The sequence below is a fragment of the Urocitellus parryii genome, chromosome 6 (assembly GCF_045843805.1).
Source record: "Urocitellus parryii isolate mUroPar1 chromosome 6, mUroPar1.hap1, whole genome shotgun sequence".
Lineage (NCBI taxonomy): Eukaryota > Metazoa > Chordata > Mammalia > Rodentia > Sciuridae > Urocitellus > Urocitellus parryii.
The window spans coordinates 130,663,599-130,681,698 of NC_135536.1; the positions used below are offsets into that span (position 1 = coordinate 130,663,599).

Here is an 18,100-nt window from a genome sequence, read left to right on the forward strand (position 1 = left end):
CTGGCCATCTTAGAGGTTCTTAACCTGGAGTGCCCTAAATGGGCTTCAGGAGTCTAAGAACCTTCCCACCAAAAAACAAACAAACAAACAGAATGACAAAGTTGGGGCTTAAGTGCGTAAGTGCATTTTTCCTGGATAGGAAATGCGTAACTTTCAACAGATTCTCAGAAGGATCTATAAGAATATATAATCCAAATGCTGGAAATCAATGAGAATGAGAGAGGGAGAGAGGGAGAGAGGGAGGGAGGGAGGGAGGGGGGAGAGAGAGGCGGGGGGAGACTGAGAGGATATGAAGTCCTTACCAAGAGCAAGGAACTGTGAAGTATGAATAGGCTGGACCCCTCAGCCAACAGTGCACTCCGTCCCACCTCTTTCCATTTTAGGACCTCCTCTCCAAGCTTCTCCAGAAAGAACTGGTTTCTTGACACAATTCCTCTCTGGGCTTCTATCCTGGTTCAATTCAAAGTATCTTGATTTCTATTCTCTCTTGGACCCTGACAAAATGAGGTGCTCTCTGATGATATTTCCAAACTTTTTAAGGCCATTGCTAACTTCAGGCACTTCCCCAGCCTGCACAGCCACCTGTGTCATTACCCCTTGGTTCTCTTACCCAGGGGCCTTCCTGAATTCACTCTTTATAGAACAGCCTGTCACTTCAACTGTCTTCCCCTGATCTGAGTTCTTCCTCTAACTTTGGTTTCTCCTACTGTTAGTTCCCTCTTCTGTGATATTCTAATGTCCATGCTTCCATACCGATCAGTTACTCTCTTTAAAGACAATCTGCAGGGGCTGTGGTTATGGCTCAGTGGTAGAGTGCTTACTCTGCACGTGTGAGGCGCTGGGTTCTATCCTCAGCACCACATTATAAAAATAAATAAAAGTGTTGTGTCCATCTACAATTAAAAAAAATATTTAGAAAGAAACAATCTGCAGACAGACCTATTATTGATTTGAAACTGTTTACAAATATCTACATTTAAATTATGTAAGAGGTGTGATGTCCCTTGGTACCCAAGTGAGTAATGCCTCTAATAAAAATGTAGCTGGTGTTTACTGAGCATCTTTAGGTGCCAACACATGTGGCATGCCCAGCATGGGCTGATTTATGCAGTCCTGACAACAACTCTACCAAGACAGTGCTGTGGTTATTCCCAGTTTGTAAAGACTATTGTTATTGTCCCAGTTTAAAATGAGAAAACCAAAGTACACATGGAAGTTAAATAACTTGCCCCACTTACACATCTGGGAAGCAGCAGATCCAGCATTGAAACCCAGGCAGTCTAGTCCAGAATCTCAAAGTCCTAGCTGCTCTCCTGTATTGTATTTCATAATATAATTGGGTCAGATGTTTCTTAACATCTCTGGCTGTTAAAAATGGGTTTGACAATGTGAAGACTATAATGTAAGAATGCTGATGGAATCAACTGATATTATATGCCTGAAGAGAACTTTGAGAATTATAAAGCATTATATCAGTATCAGCAATGACAGAAGGAATGGAAGGCTGAGTGTGGGGCCTCCCACCCACTTAGAAGCAAGTATGTCAAGCACAGGTGCTACAGTTATGGTTGAGGAGGCCAAAAAGGCCCTGTGGAGGACTTCGCTTCCTGGATAAAGGACACGATATTGGAAGACCTTTGTTACTGACTTCTTCCTTATCTGGGATGTGGTTGTAGTGTCTAAATGTTTAGTAATGACTCTGTGGCTACAGAGATGAAAGCCACCCTCTCAGGATACCATAGAACAGCTTCTCAGCCGACTGCTCACCCCACACTTTTTAAAAAAGACACAAATAAGCTTGAATGTGCTGCACAGGCTGAGAGATTTGCTTCATCCCAGCTCCTTCCTTTGATCTTTTAGTCTTCATTCAAAGAATTAACAAACCCTTAGACCCAAGCCTCATTATTGCAAACATCCTGGAATATTTTACAGAAGGCTTCCTATTTGGACTTCCTGCTTCCAGATTCACCGCACAAGTAACCCAACCTCCATCTAGGGCCAGAACTTTTTTTTTTTTTTTTTTTTTTTTTTACTAAAACACAAGTCTAACTGGGTCACTCTGCTGCCTGACTTGCTGTCATGACCCCAGTTAACATGAGACACAGAGTGCAACAAGGAAGGGTTGCATGGTTGACTCCTGAATGCCATTCTGTTCTATCTGCCACTCTATTCAATGTGCCCTCAGGCCTGAGCCACATATCAGTACCTCCTCAAAAGAGCGTGGTTTTCCTCTAGGAACTTCATGATTCCTGTGCCTAGAAGATCCTCCCTCCTCTTCTCCCCTCCTGTAATATTCTAACCACATGGGGATAAGATTCCTACTTCATAAGTCACATCAAAATAAATTCAAATGAATAGAAAATTTAAAAGTACAAAAACAAAACCATAAATGTACCAGCAGAACATATGCACAAATAATTTCCCCCTTCAAATTAGGAGTCTCAACAAACTACAACCTAAAGGCCAAATTCTGCTACAGCCTTTTGTTTGTTTTTAAATATCCTACAATTTTTCATTCCTAAACAAAGGAAATAGAAGTCTCCATAATCCACAGAAGCAAAAAGCTTCTGAAGTCCTTTCTAATTCTCATTTTGAAAGTTGAAAAGGTCCTGGGTTATGCCCAGGTGTAACTGGACCATGTTTTGTTCTGACCTCATAAGAAGCCACCATAAGGGAATTTCAAACACCACAGACAACCTGTAAATAAGTGGACATGGTGTGTTCTAATAAAACTTGATTTGCAAAAATATGCCTCAGAGACCTCTGGGAGGGGCCCAAAGATTAGGAAAGAGATTCCTTCTGGCCAAAGTAACCAGCTCAAACTGAATCATGGCTACACTGGTTAAGGGGAGAATCTCCATCTACACTAAGAGGAGCAAGTTTCCATCTACAATGACTCAAGGCAAGTGAATCCTCAGTATACTAACTCAAGGAACATAATACAGGAATGTAAAAGGCTGGCTGTGGCTCTTTTGTCCATAAATACAGGAAGCACTTGATGGTGACCCATCAAACTCCCAGATAGAGTATTTGGTGGTTGTGGTCTTTTGATATTCATTATTTGATTTGGGTTTCTGTTTTGTTTTGTGGGGTCTAGGTGTGTATGTGTGTGTGTGTGTGTGTGTGTGTGTGTGTGTTTGTGTGTGTGTTGTTTTGTTGTCACTGCTGTTTTAGCTAGCACCCTTAGTTGGTGTAGTAAGAGTAGTCAGAGTAGTGTGGTGTTGCAGGAGCCAACTCCTGCTGTGAGACTACCTTCACAGTCCATTATCAGGCCCTGAGACACATCAGGCAGGGGGACTTTGGCCAGGTAAATCTAGTCTGTCACCTCTTCACCAGTACAGGGGTGGCAGTGAAAGTCCTGTTTTATCCAAGCCAGATATGCTAATGGCTGTGGAACACTAAAATGTGATCCAGCTCTTTCAGATCACTGAGCCCATGGAAAATATTTATATTATCGTGGAGCATGCAGGTGGGATACAGCTATGGCACCACATCTAAGAGACTAGTAGGAGGAAGAGGCCTGGAGACTATTCAAACAGATTGCAAGCACCATGCACTACTGCCATGAGAAGGGCATTGTGCATCAAGACCTGAAGGCAAAGAAAACCTGATGGATGCCAGAGGCAACATCAAACTCATCAACTTCAGCCTGAGTACCAGGTGCACAGCTGGGCAGAAGCTGAACAAATTTTGGTATTTGAAGTCATCCAGTGGTAAGAATATGACTCCCTACTCTTTCCCCAGCTGAAGTCTGGAGCCTTGGTGTATTCTGTATTTTATGGTCACAGAGAGATCCCCATTTAGGGGGACCACCAGTAAGCAGCTGAAGGAGCAGATCATGTACATAGGTATGACATTCTCCCACGCATTGCCAATGGAGCATAGAGCCTCATCAAATACTGATGGTGGACCTCATGCAAATCATGGGGCACCCATAGATGAGCCAGGGTGAGGAATATACACCCAGTCATTCTAGTGAGCCATTCCCCAAACACTTCAGACTCTGCAATTATGATAATCATGCTTGACATGGGTTATGATCCATATAATACTTGGGTGTCCCTGGAAAATTAAAAAAAAAAAAAGGATGAGGTAATGGCTACATACCTGATACTTCAGCACCAGAAAACTCAGGGGGCAGGCTGCATGTTCCAGGTAAAGTTTGTACTTTGGAGGGCTGGGCCTTGCCCAGGGTCTGCAGATCCTTTCCCTGTCCATCCAAAGAGGGTGCCTGTGAGCCTGCACTTCCCACCTTCCCCTTGCCCTGCGACCAGCAGCTGCCTGAGGAGGTCAAGCAGTCACTGTAGAAGGGCAATGGAAGGGCCATCATGCCTGCCATTCACCTCTGCTCCCTGTGTGCATGGACCTCACTCCCAGCATGGCCTCACAGGGTGACCCTGTGTTCCCCAGGCTCAGCTCCTGGAGAATCATCAGTAGATGGGGCACAGAGAGCAGTAAGTCCTCCCAAGGTACCAGAAACAAACTTACCCTCCACAGGACAACCCCATGACAACAGCAAAGGCTAGAAGTGGGAGACCAGAAGGATCACCGCCTGCATTCAACAGCTGTGCTTTTGTATGCCATGCTTCTGTGGGATGGCATTCAAAAGAAAGAAAGAAAGGTGGGGAGGGAGGGGGGGAGAGAGAAGGAGAGGGAGGGAGGGAAAGAGGGAGGGAAAAAAGTGGCTGTAATGAAAGGAAAGCAGACATATGCTAGATTCAGTGACTCCAATGAAAATGGAGATCTGAGAGAGACAAAAAACCAGTGGACAGCCAGAAGACCGTGAGCTCTGTGAATCCTGGTGTCATGGTGTGGCTCTGTCAGGTGTGGAACAGTGAGGTGTGGAAACTGGCTGCAGGAGTGAGGTGTGCAAACTGACTCAGGCTTCTCTGTAAGGATTACAGCCAGGAGCACATCTGGATCCACCAGGAGTATCCTCTGCTCCCATCTTGAGCCAGTATAAATGGGGACTCACTTCCTTGAGCCAATGTAGACAGAGAGTTGCTCCCCTTGACTTAGTGTAGATGGAGATTCTCCCCTTAAATCCATGTAGACATGATTCACTTTGAGCTGATTGTTCTGGCAAGAAAGAATCCCAGTCTTCAGACCCCTCCCTGAAGTCCCTGTGGCCTGTTTTGCAAATAAAGTTTATGGGAACACAGTCATGCCCACTTGTATACAGGTTGTCTGTGGGCACTTTTGCACTCTGATGGTGGTGTCAAATAGCTGGGATATGACCTGCAAAGCCTAAAATATTAACTAGCTGGCCCTCAACACAGAAAGTTTACTGACCACTGACTAATTAAAGGACTAATAAAAGGCAGATCATACTGAAATAAGAAGATGGAAACTTCTGAATAAATAAAACTTAAAACTATTGATACCATAAACACAAACAAAAATGAAAGTCAACTGAAAAACTGGAAAGCACGTTCGAAATAAGTATGATGTATTACAAGTTTACCAAAGGAAACAATTAACAAATAGGAAAAGGGATAAATGATTTCAATAGCAAATGGAAAAATAAAAGGGGAAATTCATATGATACAATATTTTCTATCTTGTTATCAATCAAAGAAAGGCAAATAAAAGAATGTATTGCTTCACAATTTACCTGAAAAATCAACAAATGTTTTTAAAATAGCAATACTCTATTGGCAAAGGTTCATGAAATGGTCAGCCTTCAAAGAGATAATAGGAACCCAACTTATGGTTATACTTTTAGAAAGAAATTTGACTTAAAAAAAATCAAAGCTATTTCTAACTAAAGAAGATGTCAGAATTAGGAAATCGCTATTCTAGGAATAGTCTAAAATATACCTTGTTCTAGGGCAACAAGGTTTTGGGTTTCAAAACCTACGTTTTTCAGGAGAAACATGCGATTTTGACTGTCCCCGCACCAGCCTGCAGGTGGAGCCATCTCCAGCACAGACACCACAGTTGTCCTCCTTAGTGTCACTCCCCAGTTGCCGATCACAGCCCACTGCCTGCAAAGGAAGGACCAAGTGGTCAAAAGCAGGTGAAATCACAGAGGCATGACTATGAGAAAGTCTCTCCTTTATGAAAACATAGTAGAAAATCTTAGGTATGTCATTTATATAATTCTTACGCAAGGTCCATAAAAGAAATGAAGCTGACACTCTAACCCTGCTCTTCTTTTATTTAAATTTTATCCAGATACTTTTAAGTATATAAAATAAAAAGAAGCATTATAGATGTTTCCTCTTTGTCTCCCCACCATTTTCATATTTCCCTATCCCCAAAGTTGGTCCATTCTCTCATTTCCTCCCCCAAACAGCCGCTATCTGAAACTGGTATACATCCTTCTGTCTGTGCTCTCTACAGCTACCCATATTCTACATCTATGTGTCTGTATCTTTATTCTATATTTTTACATCTCCTTTTTATCATTATCTATGTCTTTGCCTGCATATCTCCACTTTTATATCATTATATCTATTATTTATGAACAATTTTTGAATAGATGTCTTATATGTTTACACTGTTGTTTTCCAGTTTTCAGAGTTACTTAGCACTTGGATGTATGTGTTATTTTCTAGATTGTGAACTTCTTTATATGAAAAAAGCTGAGTTTTATATTTATATTTATTTCACAAATCTTTTACATTATGTGTGTGCAGAAAAATGAACTGGTATGATTGTTTATCTCTGCTTCTCATGCTCATCCAACTTTACATTTGTAAACCTGGTGTTTAAGTCCAGAGACTGTAGAGGCAGAGGGCCATGTATGCATCCTGACTCACCCACTATGCCTTTCAAAGCACAGGACCATTCAGATTCTCAGAGACTGATTTTCCTCAACATTAAAACAGAGATAATAATGCAAATGTGCACTTCACAGAAGCCTAGCAAAGATTAAATGAGAAAACATATGCAAAACTCTCAGTGTAATTATTAGAACATGACAAAGGGTTGAACAAAAGGTCAATTTTATTATTTACTTCTGCATTCCACTTTTTTTGACTGCAGGCTAGGCCCTTTGCTTTGACTTAAGGAGGTGCTGAATCAGACTCTACACCCAAGGTATTGAAGAGAAAATAAGACTGGAGGAAGTTCAAACCACATCTAAGGACTATTCTTTCCAAAACTTAGTGTTGATGGGAAGGAGAAAGATGAAATGAATTTTTCAGGGAGAAATAGGAAAAGTTCCAAGGAGCTCTAGGGAATAGCTTGTGCTTAGAGATATTTTCGAATTCACAAAGATCTGTCATGAGGAAAGGGTCTCCATTTGTTCTTTATGTTTCCAAACCGGTGAAAGCTATAAATTTAAGCATAATTTAGTTCTATATGAGAAAGTTTAAAAAGTCAGAGACTTCTTGGAGGGAAAAAACATAGAGGGGATTAAATTATTGGATGGGTGGCTGAATCCAATTACTTTTGAGATCTTTTGACCCTTCTTACATGATTTTATAAAGAAACTAATAAAATATTAATAATAACTGTTTTTTATAGAATGTTTACAGGTACCTGGCATGCCTTATGTGCTGTACACGTTTGTTTCACTGAATCTTCACAACAATTGTATGATTTAAGTGATACCTTCTATCTCCACATTACAAATGAGGACTCTGAAACATTACTGAGGTTAAATGACTTGCCAACATTACACAGCAAGGATATGGTGTCAATATTGGTTTTAAAACTCAGGTCACCTGACACCAAAATCTTAATGCTGTTATACCTTCCTCCACCTTGAGGATCATCAGATGGACAGCAAACGTTTCAGGCATACAGGTCATTATTTGAATATTTACAAGTACATGTGGAACAACTTAAGAGTGATTGATTTTGGAAACATACTTGCATGGTTGGGATTTGACCAGTGAGTAACTGTGTTCATAGAACTTTCTCCAAGGGGAATAATTCTACCATGAAATTATAGAAATACTCTTCCTGGGCCAAGCTCTGTCCTCACAGATCCATGTCCCTGAGCACTTTGCATTTCATGAGAATGAGAATCACCCTCTATCTGGTCATCCAGGAAGGGTGTGGGTTTAGGAGCTAGGATGGGCTTGTTTTGAAGAGCGTTCAGAGTCTTGCAAAATCTCAGGCAATCAAATTCCTCCCTGATCACTTATACTTGCTTCATAAGTTTTTTAAAGTTAAAATTCATCCAAATCTTACAGCCAAATAAAGCATATGAAAACATCACAGAAAAATGGTATTAGAAAAGAAAGTTCCGTTGCCTTGTGATTCATAGAGTATATCCCAGAACTGCCCTTGAAATTGAAGGATGACTGAATTTTGGCTGTCATAGCCCACCATAATCAACAACAAGCAACTTTCATGAAATTGCCTGAAACATTTTCAACTTCTGTGCCATCTCCTGATGTCAGGATATCTAATTACAGTGATTTATAAACTCCAATGGATAAGCATACCAATAAAATGTATTAATATCTAATAAATAATAATTTTCAGTGCTGAGTATAAATTAATAAGATTCTTATCTTACAGTGTAGTTAATAAGACAAGTTACAAGTTACAAGATAAGGGTAACATAAACAAATATTTTAAATATATGAGCAGGGGGTTTTGAATTAAACATTCATCTAGAAATCATAATTTGGGGTAAGAAGTATTTCACAGTTCCTACATGATTTCCTAATCAGCTTCTTAAAAGAAAAGAATGTTTAAATAATTGCCATTAATGCAAATTAAGCAAAACATGAATTTTCCAGATAGATCTAATTTAATACTTGAAACCAATTTTTTTCAATCAACTTCTGCTTCAGATTTGAGAAAACTGGATTTTACCTAAGAAAAATTCTAACATTTGAGGCTTAAAAATCAGAGTACATGGAGTTGTGGTAGTCATTAGGGATATTCATAAACATTTCTTTCTTTCAGCCCAGGGAAGGACTACACTTCCCCACACCTGCTAGAAGTTACAAGTGTTCATGTCTTTGACTAATGAAATAGGAGCCTAAACAACCTGTATCCCTTGTTATTATTGTGTAAAAAAATGTGTTCAAATAAAGCCTATCAGCCTGAGTCTCTGGGACATCCAAAGAGCAGAGACCCACTGACCTGTTGGACAAGTAGCATTCATGAGAAGTAACCTTTAATTGTGCAAGCCCCAGAGCTTGGGGGTTTAATGGTTTCTGCAGGAAAACCTTGTGTATATTACACAGCAGTACGATTTCATCATTCATTCATAAAGCACAGTTATTAGTAGCAAGGTGATTTTAAGAATTGAAAGTCTCACATTAAAATCCAGATTTGGGGATTGACAAAAAAAAAAAAATGAAACATTACCACAGCTGCTTCCTTCACAATGAGCAGGCATGCTCCAGTTCTCCAGCCCTCTCCACTCACAGAACACACCTCAGTAGTCTCCCTCCCAGGGAGGATGCAGACATTAGAGTTTGAATCTCTATACTGAACTACCTAGGCATGATTCCCAGGTTGTACTAACTGTCCTTTACTAGAATCAATTTCTATTTTCAGTTGAACTGTGGCTATACTTGTAGCCATATAGAACTTATCATCAGTATGGTACAGTGGTTAAGAAGATGGGATTCTGGAATTAGGTTGTCTGGGTTGCCAACTCTGTTGTTTTCTAGCTCTGAATGTTTGGGTCCACCAGAATTACATGTACGAAAACATAACCTCCAGGGTAATGTATTAGGAAGTGGGGCATTTGGAGGCTAGTAGGTCATGAGGGTGGGGCACTTATGAATGGGACTAGTGCCCTTTAATAAGAGGAAGAGTTAATAAGAGGAGTAGAGACTCCCTTGCCCCTTCCACCACATGATGACATGGCCACCTATGAACCAGAAAGTGGGCTCTCACCAGACCCTGAATTTAACAGCGCTTTCATCTAGGATTTCTCATCTTTCAGAACTATAAGGAACAATCTTTTATTATTTATAAGCTATCCAGTCTATGGTAGTTTGTTATAGCTGCTCAAATAGACTAAGGCACTCTTAAACCTGGGAAAATTGCTTAGCTTCTTCAATTTCCACTTTCTTTATAAATCTACTTCACCAGGTTATTTTTTTATATTAAAGTGCTTAGAGAATGCCTGGAAAGCACACAGCATCAGGTTATTTTTTTTATATTAAAGTGCTTAGAGAATGCCTGACCCCTGGAAAGCACACAGCATTAATTATGGTTGTTGTTATTATTATTATTTTGGTACCAAGGATTAAACCCACAGGTATTTAACCCTTTTTAAAGTTGGTTTTTTTTTTTTTTTTTTTTTTAATTTTGAGACAGGATCTTGCTAAGCTGCTGAGGGCCATGCTAATTTGCTGAGGCTGGCTTTAAACTTGTGATCCTCCTATGTCAGCCTCCCAAGCTGCTGGGATTACAGAAATCCACCACAGCACCTAGCAGTTTATTATTTTTATTATAAATTCTAAGCGGTTTCTTCCTCCACTCAACTTTCAGGGAATTCAATATATATAAATGATAAATCAAATTTGTTTGCAGTACTGGTATGATAAAAATCAGAAGAAAAATCAAATTTTATCCAGTGGCACAGTCATCCCGTGCTGTCTGCTGTGCTCAGGCTAGTAGAAAGTTGTTACCAGAGAGCTACGACATGTAGATGTAAATGAGCAAACTGTAAACACAACTGCAAAAATCATTTGTAGTCTGTGCCACATAATCCTCAGGCTCACTTCCTAAAGCCAGCAGAGCAAATCACACTTTCTTTCCCCAATGACTGTGATGTCCATAGCCATATTTACAAGAAAGGGAATTTATGTGACAATAAAATTGAGTCAAAGTCATGGAAGGAAAGACACTGTTTAAGGGAAGGCACTGAATTCAACTGGGAAGCATCTGAATCACTTCTGAGGAAGCACATCCAACTTCTTTTACTTGGAAAGCCTGGCCAAAAGAGCAACCAGCTTTTAGCAACCAGGTATCACCTGTTATTCCCTCCAAATGGGCTTTTCACATAACTATAACATGAAGGGCTCAGTTAAAATGGGCTAATTCATCATTGAAAACCAGCTTTCTCCTGCAGGCCCCTTCAAACCCAGGATTATTCTGGAGTAAACTATGGCACTGGACTGAGATCGTGAATAGAGGCAGATACTGTGTCAGTGAGCACAAGAGGAATCCAGGGGAGGGGATCTAGGGTTGACAGAGGCTCTTGAGAAGCAACTATTTTTCTGGATGCTTAGAATGTTGATCATGAAAGGACAAGTTTTTTAAAACAAACTAAGAGGTGAATAATATCTCCTTTTTATCTTTGGAAAAGGCCAGTGCTCAAAGATGTTAAGGAAGCAGCCAAGTGATCTTCAGCCATTTCATTACAGATATGGGATCTAAATGCACTTCTCTCTAAACCTAAAGTACTCATAGTCCTGATCACAACCATGCATCACATGGACCAAGCAAGTCCATGACCTTGATTCAAGGTGACCTTGGCCTTCCACACTAACTGAGCCAAAGGCAGTGATTTTCTACTTCCTCTGGTTCTCCAAGGAATTATTCTGTATCCATTTTTGTCACATCCATTATCCTCAGAACATCTTCAAATTTCTCCTCCCTCCTCAACAGCCTAAGCCAATTATTCCATTGGATGACTTTGCTCTCTATTTCACTCCATTTGAGGCCATTAAACAATAACTTGTCTTCCTGTCCATTCCCATACAAAGTGATCCATGGCCTTATTCAATCCATCCTACCTACCTCAAGGGTCCAAGTGTCCCTCTTCTGTCCTGTCCATGGGTAATATATCCCCTTTGTTTCTGCTTTCAACCCATATGATTTCCCCAGGAATTTCAATTCATCCACCATGTATTTCTATCTCTCAATCAACACTCCACCCTGCCCCCAGCAACATACATCCTTGCTTACTGGTGGGTTTACCATAAAGTTGATGAAGCTTCATTTCAGAGCCACCCTCCCCACCACCCATACTCTGCCACCCACTTTCCCCAGCTTGAATCCCCCAAAGTGCCAAGCACTGCTGGGAGGTAGAGTATGCTCAGTGGAGGGGGAAAGCTGAGTTACAACCAGAAAGAATTTCTATATGAGAATCTGCCAAATCTTAGAAATAAGGCACCTGAGCATCTAAGGCTGTAGTAGTCATGTATTGTGAGTTCTCTCTCACCTTAGCAAATAGTTACTTGGTACCCACCTTTGTGTCCATAAGTTTGAATTCTTTTTCATAAAGATGTAACCTTCTATCTATATGTGCTTCTGACAACATGACAATCGCATCTGTTCCAGTACTTCCCTATGTCTCTGGAGAGTTGCCTTGGACCTCACATTCTTTTTAGAATCTCTCTCTTTCTATTCTTCTAATTCAAACTGTTTGAAAGGCTGAATTTATGCTCATTATCCCTAATCATTTCAGCCCATTCATTCCTCACCAGGAATAGTGGGTTGAATTGAGCCTTCCTCTAAAGACATGTCCACCCTCAACCTCTCAACCTGTGAATATGACCTTACCTGGAAAAAGTATCTTTGCAAATATAATTAAGGATCATTAGATCAAATCATCCTGGATTTAGTCAGTGCCCCAAATCTCATGACAGGTGTTCTTATAAAAAGAAGGAAGACACAGAGAAAGATGAGAGAAGGTGAGATGAAGATGGAGGCAGAAACTGCAGTGATGCATGCATAAGGAAGGAACACCAAGAGGAGGGGCATGGAATGGATTCTCCTCAGAGCTTCCAGAAGGAATGAACCCTGCTGATAACTCGATTTGGGACTTCTGGCCTCCAGAACTACAAGAGAAAAATTTCTGTCATTTTAAGCCACCACGTTTCTGATAATTTGTTATAGCAGCCACAGGAAACTAATAACAACCTGCCATCTACCAGTACCTATTCCAGGTATTGACACTGATCAAGCTGAAATGAACTTTCTTTGATCAAAATGAAATGAGTATATTTCACTTATTATCCCTCCTGGCTTCTCTAAGATATTTGATACTGCTAACCTTCCTTCTAAAATACCCATATCTTCTGTTTTTCATGGTCTTTATAATATATACAAGGCTATTCTGCTCAGTCCCCATCAGAGGCGCTTCTCCTTATCTTTGCTCCTTCAACGATGAGGGCCAGGACTCCACCCTTTGCAATCTGTTCTTCTTACCCAGTCTTCAAGAGCATTTACTTTAACCAAGTGACAACCCCAGATCTATGTTTCTAATCTAGAATTCCCTTCTAAGGTAAATATCTTCTGTCTTGGGAAATGACCTCATTATACTTAGTGATCATTTCAGATAACCAGATGTCGTTCTAAATTCCCTCTCCTGCCCACATCCAATCAAATGTCCAGCCCTCAAGGATCTGCTTCTTAAATCTCTGAATGTCTCCCCTCTTCCATCATCCTATCCCCTGCCTTGCTTAAGCTCTTGTTATCCTAAGCTTGGCCTTCCACTATTTGGCCAGATCCTGCCTTCTCTGGATAATCTGCCACGTTGACACTAAAACCAACTTTCAAAGGATAAGCCCAACTGAGCTATTTCTCATAAAATTCTTCAATGGCTCCTCTTCCAACTTTCAGAATAAGCTAACACCTGGTTTTAACCTGAACTTGTACCCTCATATTCTAACACTATTCCACAGGTGTTTTTCACCTCAATTTAAGGGTGTCAGCCAGAATGAACTGACACCCTTAAACATACCTCCTGCTCTATCCCCATTCCATCTGCTTGTTCACATTGGTTCATTTAATTTCCAACCAACTTTCCAAAATCTCAGCACCCCGAATCACCTCATCCAGAGTACTCTCCTTGAGCCTAGATTAAATTGCTTTTAATAACAAATTCATTCCAATTATAAAAGCAATGCATGCTCATTGTTTAAAACTTGGGAAACAAAAGGTTTGATCCTACAGATAAATTATTATGATTATTATTTAGTGGAAGGTCCCAGAAGTGAACTGGTGGCAATAGAAAGAAACCATTGAAAGTAAATGGAAAAGAAGAAAGCAGTAGCAAGCTATGACCTAGGGGAAGATTAATCAACAGAAAGGATCAAGTAATATGTGCATGGCTAGGAGATAAAAGAAGAGAGATTAAGTAGGCAGCTAGAGGGGGTGGTTTGTCTGCCTTGGGATAAGATGGTAGCAATGAGAGTGGGAAAGGAATAAAATGTGAGATATAGAGCAGAGGTACCTGGATATAAGGGACATACAATTGAATACATAGAGTGACAGCAATATGACATCCAAAAGGTAATATTGAGAAATCTGTGTCATAAACAGAAATGAAAAGGAAGAGCAGCTATAAGAACTGATGAATCTGGGAAGGATGATTATAGTTTATTTGCAGGAGCAGGCTGAATTGGAGTAACCTATGGGATTTTCTAGAGGGATATTGAACTTGAGGTAGAAAATTCAGGATTGACGGTTGAGAAAGAAATAAAGAAGAGACAAATACATTTAAACAGTCTCTGCATTTGCAAGCAGAACAGACTCATTTGTTCAATCATGGGGCCAGGAATTTGTGGGTGAACAACACACATGATTACTGTCCTTGAAGTTCTTACCTTCTGGGGTGGGAGACTATAATACATCAAACAATCACACAAATAATAACCATAAAATGGCATAAGTGTAATGAAGAGGTAATTATAATAAAACCAGGAGCACTAATTTAGATGATATAATTACAGAAGGCCTCTTAAGGAAGTGACATTAAATGAATAAAAATAATCAGGATCGTAAGTAGGAGACCAGAATAGAATTAAACTAGAAATAAATCACAGAGAGATAGCTGGAAAGTTCCAAAATGCTTAGAGATTACACAGAATACTGCCAAGTAACAAATGGGAAAAAAAGAAACTCGAGAATAAAATATTTTGAACTGAATAAAAATTAAAAAAAACTTATCAAAATGTGTGAGATGCAATGAAAGCAGTGTTTAACAGTGGGAATGTGTAGTAGTAAAGGTATTGTATAAGAGAAAAAGGAAAAAAGAGGGAAAGATAGCAAGTAGAGGAAGGGGGCGACTTCCAGTCCATCCATGGCTCAGGATTCAAGTAATGGAAATACCGCTTCCCAGCGAGCCAAGTGCCTGAGGGAATACCCCAAATCCAATATCAGAATCACAGACACAGAAACGCAGGTGCTTTGAACACAGGGCAGGAAAGAACCCCTGGGACTCCAGTTGAAAATAATACTGGAGCTGGTTCACTGCAGAGGAAAAGGGGCTACCCAGGTAGAAAAAGAGTAACTCTGCAAAGAAAATCTGTCACAGAGGAACCCATGGAACAGCAGGATCTGAACTTGAGTGATTTAGAGGCAGTGCCGAGTGAGCTGGTGTGTGAGGAGTGCCCTGTGCTTCCCGACTGGAGAGCCAGGAGCTGATGCTGAATATTCTCCTGAAGTGACCATGTGGTGGCTTCCTGCTGCGGAGCAGGGACTGTCCTATCTGTGCCTGCCATGAGATCCAGAGTCCATGTAGAAGGGCACAACTGGGACAGGCACAAAAGGGACTCAGGCCAGGGATACCGAGCGCTTCTCACTTTCCCTTTGGGTTTGACGACTTGCAAGATTAGCCAAAGAGAACTCAAACTGGATAGGCAGGCAGATCTGCTCAGGATCTGATCTTGACAAGAACACACTGGTGGGCCTTGGCAAGCTGGTCCCCTTGATCCAAGAGCAGAGTTCTCAGGAAGCTACCCAGGATCCAGACATCCAGCAGAGACAGTAAGGCAAGTGGAACAATTCTCTCTAGAGCAGACACCTCATGACAAAGTTTGAAAGGTTGGCCTAAAAAATGCCAGTTCCTGAACTTCACGTTTTTGACTTCGCATCTGCCCCCCTGGGAATGCATCTACCTAGTTTGCACAGGTGAAATTCCAGTGGTCACTACCTACCATTCTGTCCTACCTTAACCTGGCAAGAAGCCAACTGAGGGATACAACAACCAATTGGGTCCCAGTCCACTCCAGCTGGCACTGAGTGAGCGACTCAAAGAAGATGGGATTGACAGCCCCTGGCCCTGGCTCTCCCTGAGGAGACACAGTCCAAGAAGAAACAGAGAAAAGGACAACATAGCACAGGAATGACTCTCCGCTCTTGTCAGCAGTTTTCACCCCCTCCATGGGAACAATCCTTTCATTTTTTCATTCAGATTTTTTCTTCTTTTCTCCTTTCACCATCAAGCATGAGTGTGAATGTACGTAGGTGTGTGTGTGTGTGTGTGTGTGTGTATGGGTGTTCTATCTGAGCTAACTGACTCATGGACACACACACACACACACACACACACACACACATATATATATATATATACATTTATTTTTCTCTCTTCATTTTTTCCATTTTTCTTCTTCTTCCACTCCCCCATCCCTTTCTTTCTTCATTCATTTGTTATTTTGCCTTGTGTTTGACTCTAGAGGGTTAGGGTTTTTTTTTTTTTTTCTTGTTTTGGTGTAACTTTTAATTTGTTGGTTTTTGTTTATCTTATTAGTCCTCCTCTCCTCTCTTCCCTCTTCACCAAATTCCCTTGCTCTCTCCCTCCCCCCGCCTCATTATTTATTCCGTTTATTTTTTATTCCTCTTTCTTTATAGCCATAACTGGCTATCTCTTTCCTGCCGGTACCTCCAGTTCACTTTGTGAATGTTTTTTTAATTTAATTTTTTAGTTTTACACGTACCTTTATTTTATTTATTTATTTTTATGTGGTGCTAAGGATCGAACCCAGGGTCTCGCACATGCTAGGCGAGCGCTCTACTGCTGAGCCACAACCCCAGCCCCACTTTGTGAATATTTTTAACTTTCTTTTACCTTCTTACCCTATTTCATTTTCTCTCAATGAACTGTAATTTTATATCTTTAATAATAATTTAGGTTAAATAATTCCTACCTCCATCATTCATGTTATGCTGTGGGGAGGGCATAGTTGACACCTGTTGCATACTTTAATACTGGATCTCATTTACAGCTATTTATTGTTGTTGCTGTTGTTAAATGATGACCCCGCCACTCCTCTTTTTGTGGTAATTAATGGTGTACGTGACAATCAAATGCTGTAATTGATCATTACTGTTGTTGCTGTTGCTTATTTCTTATTTTTCTGAGAGGAGCTGGGAATTGACTGGTATACTACAAGTTCAAGGGTAAGCTTCCACAGTGGGACTACACACACAACTCAGTAAGGTGACAATATCCCTCTCCAAGGCTAAAAGTTACCCTACTCAAACTTCAACAATATTTTAACACAGAGAAGAAGGAGATTTTAAAAACCCCAAGCCAAAGACTGGGCTCCAAGTAGAAATGACTAGAGGAGGACATCAGGTCCCACTCTTGGGTATCTACACCAACAGCAAAATCAGAGAAAGATTCCAAAAGGATGGCTCAAAAAAAAGCCATAGTGTTAGAGCTGCTCTATAAAAATGAATTAATTCAGCAATTCAGCAATGGAAAACTGAGAGGCATTGGCAGCTGAAACTAATACTTGGATTGCACTGAACCTACATGTTGAAGCCAAGAGATACCAACAACTTATTACAAAAGAGACAACTATACGCCAATGAACATCCTTATGAAAGAGAAAGTGGATCCATCTCAAGAGCTCCACAAGTCTAAAATCTTGGAAACCATGAAGAAACAATCATGTCTCCCCACAAAAGTTACAATCCCCTAAAAATTTTTGAATAGAAACCAGTGAGAAGTCCTGGAAATGGAAGAAAATAAATCAAATTTTAAAAAATCACTTGAAAGTATAACCAACAAGCTAGATTGAACTGAAAACAGACCTCAGGCCTCAAGGACAGGGTATTTGAACTGGAACATTCAACACACACTAAAGAAAAATAAAGATAAGACCATGATCAAAATATACAAGAACTCTGAGACAACATTAAGAGACAAAACTATCTTGGTGACTTATTGAGTTATCAGGATAGACAAGGGCATAGAATACAGGCTAATGGCATTAAGAACATTTTAATTAAGATGAGATAAAAGAAAATTGAACCTTAGGAATGCAGTGGATATCGACATATAGAACACATATAGAAGCCCAAATAGACAAGATCAAAAAAATAGCCTCTTCAAGTCACATCACAATCAAAATGTCTAATAAAGAAAACAAGGACAGAGTATTTAAAAAAAAACTGCATGAGAAAATATCAGATCACTTTTCGAGGTAGACCA

General features: G+C 40.3%; 1 protein-coding gene across 1 annotated transcript in view; it reads right to left on the minus strand.

Annotated features, from left to right (window-relative positions):
• Adamtsl3 (ADAMTS like 3) overlaps window positions 1-18,100 on the minus strand; it is a 320,949-nt gene that overhangs the window by 183,382 nt on the left and 119,467 nt on the right. Inside the window, exon 7 of the mRNA XM_026388213.2 lies at window positions 5,861-5,987. Coding sequence (XP_026243998.2) covers window positions 5,861-5,987 — 127 coding nt within the window. The remainder of the gene's footprint in view (window positions 1-5,860; window positions 5,988-18,100) is intronic.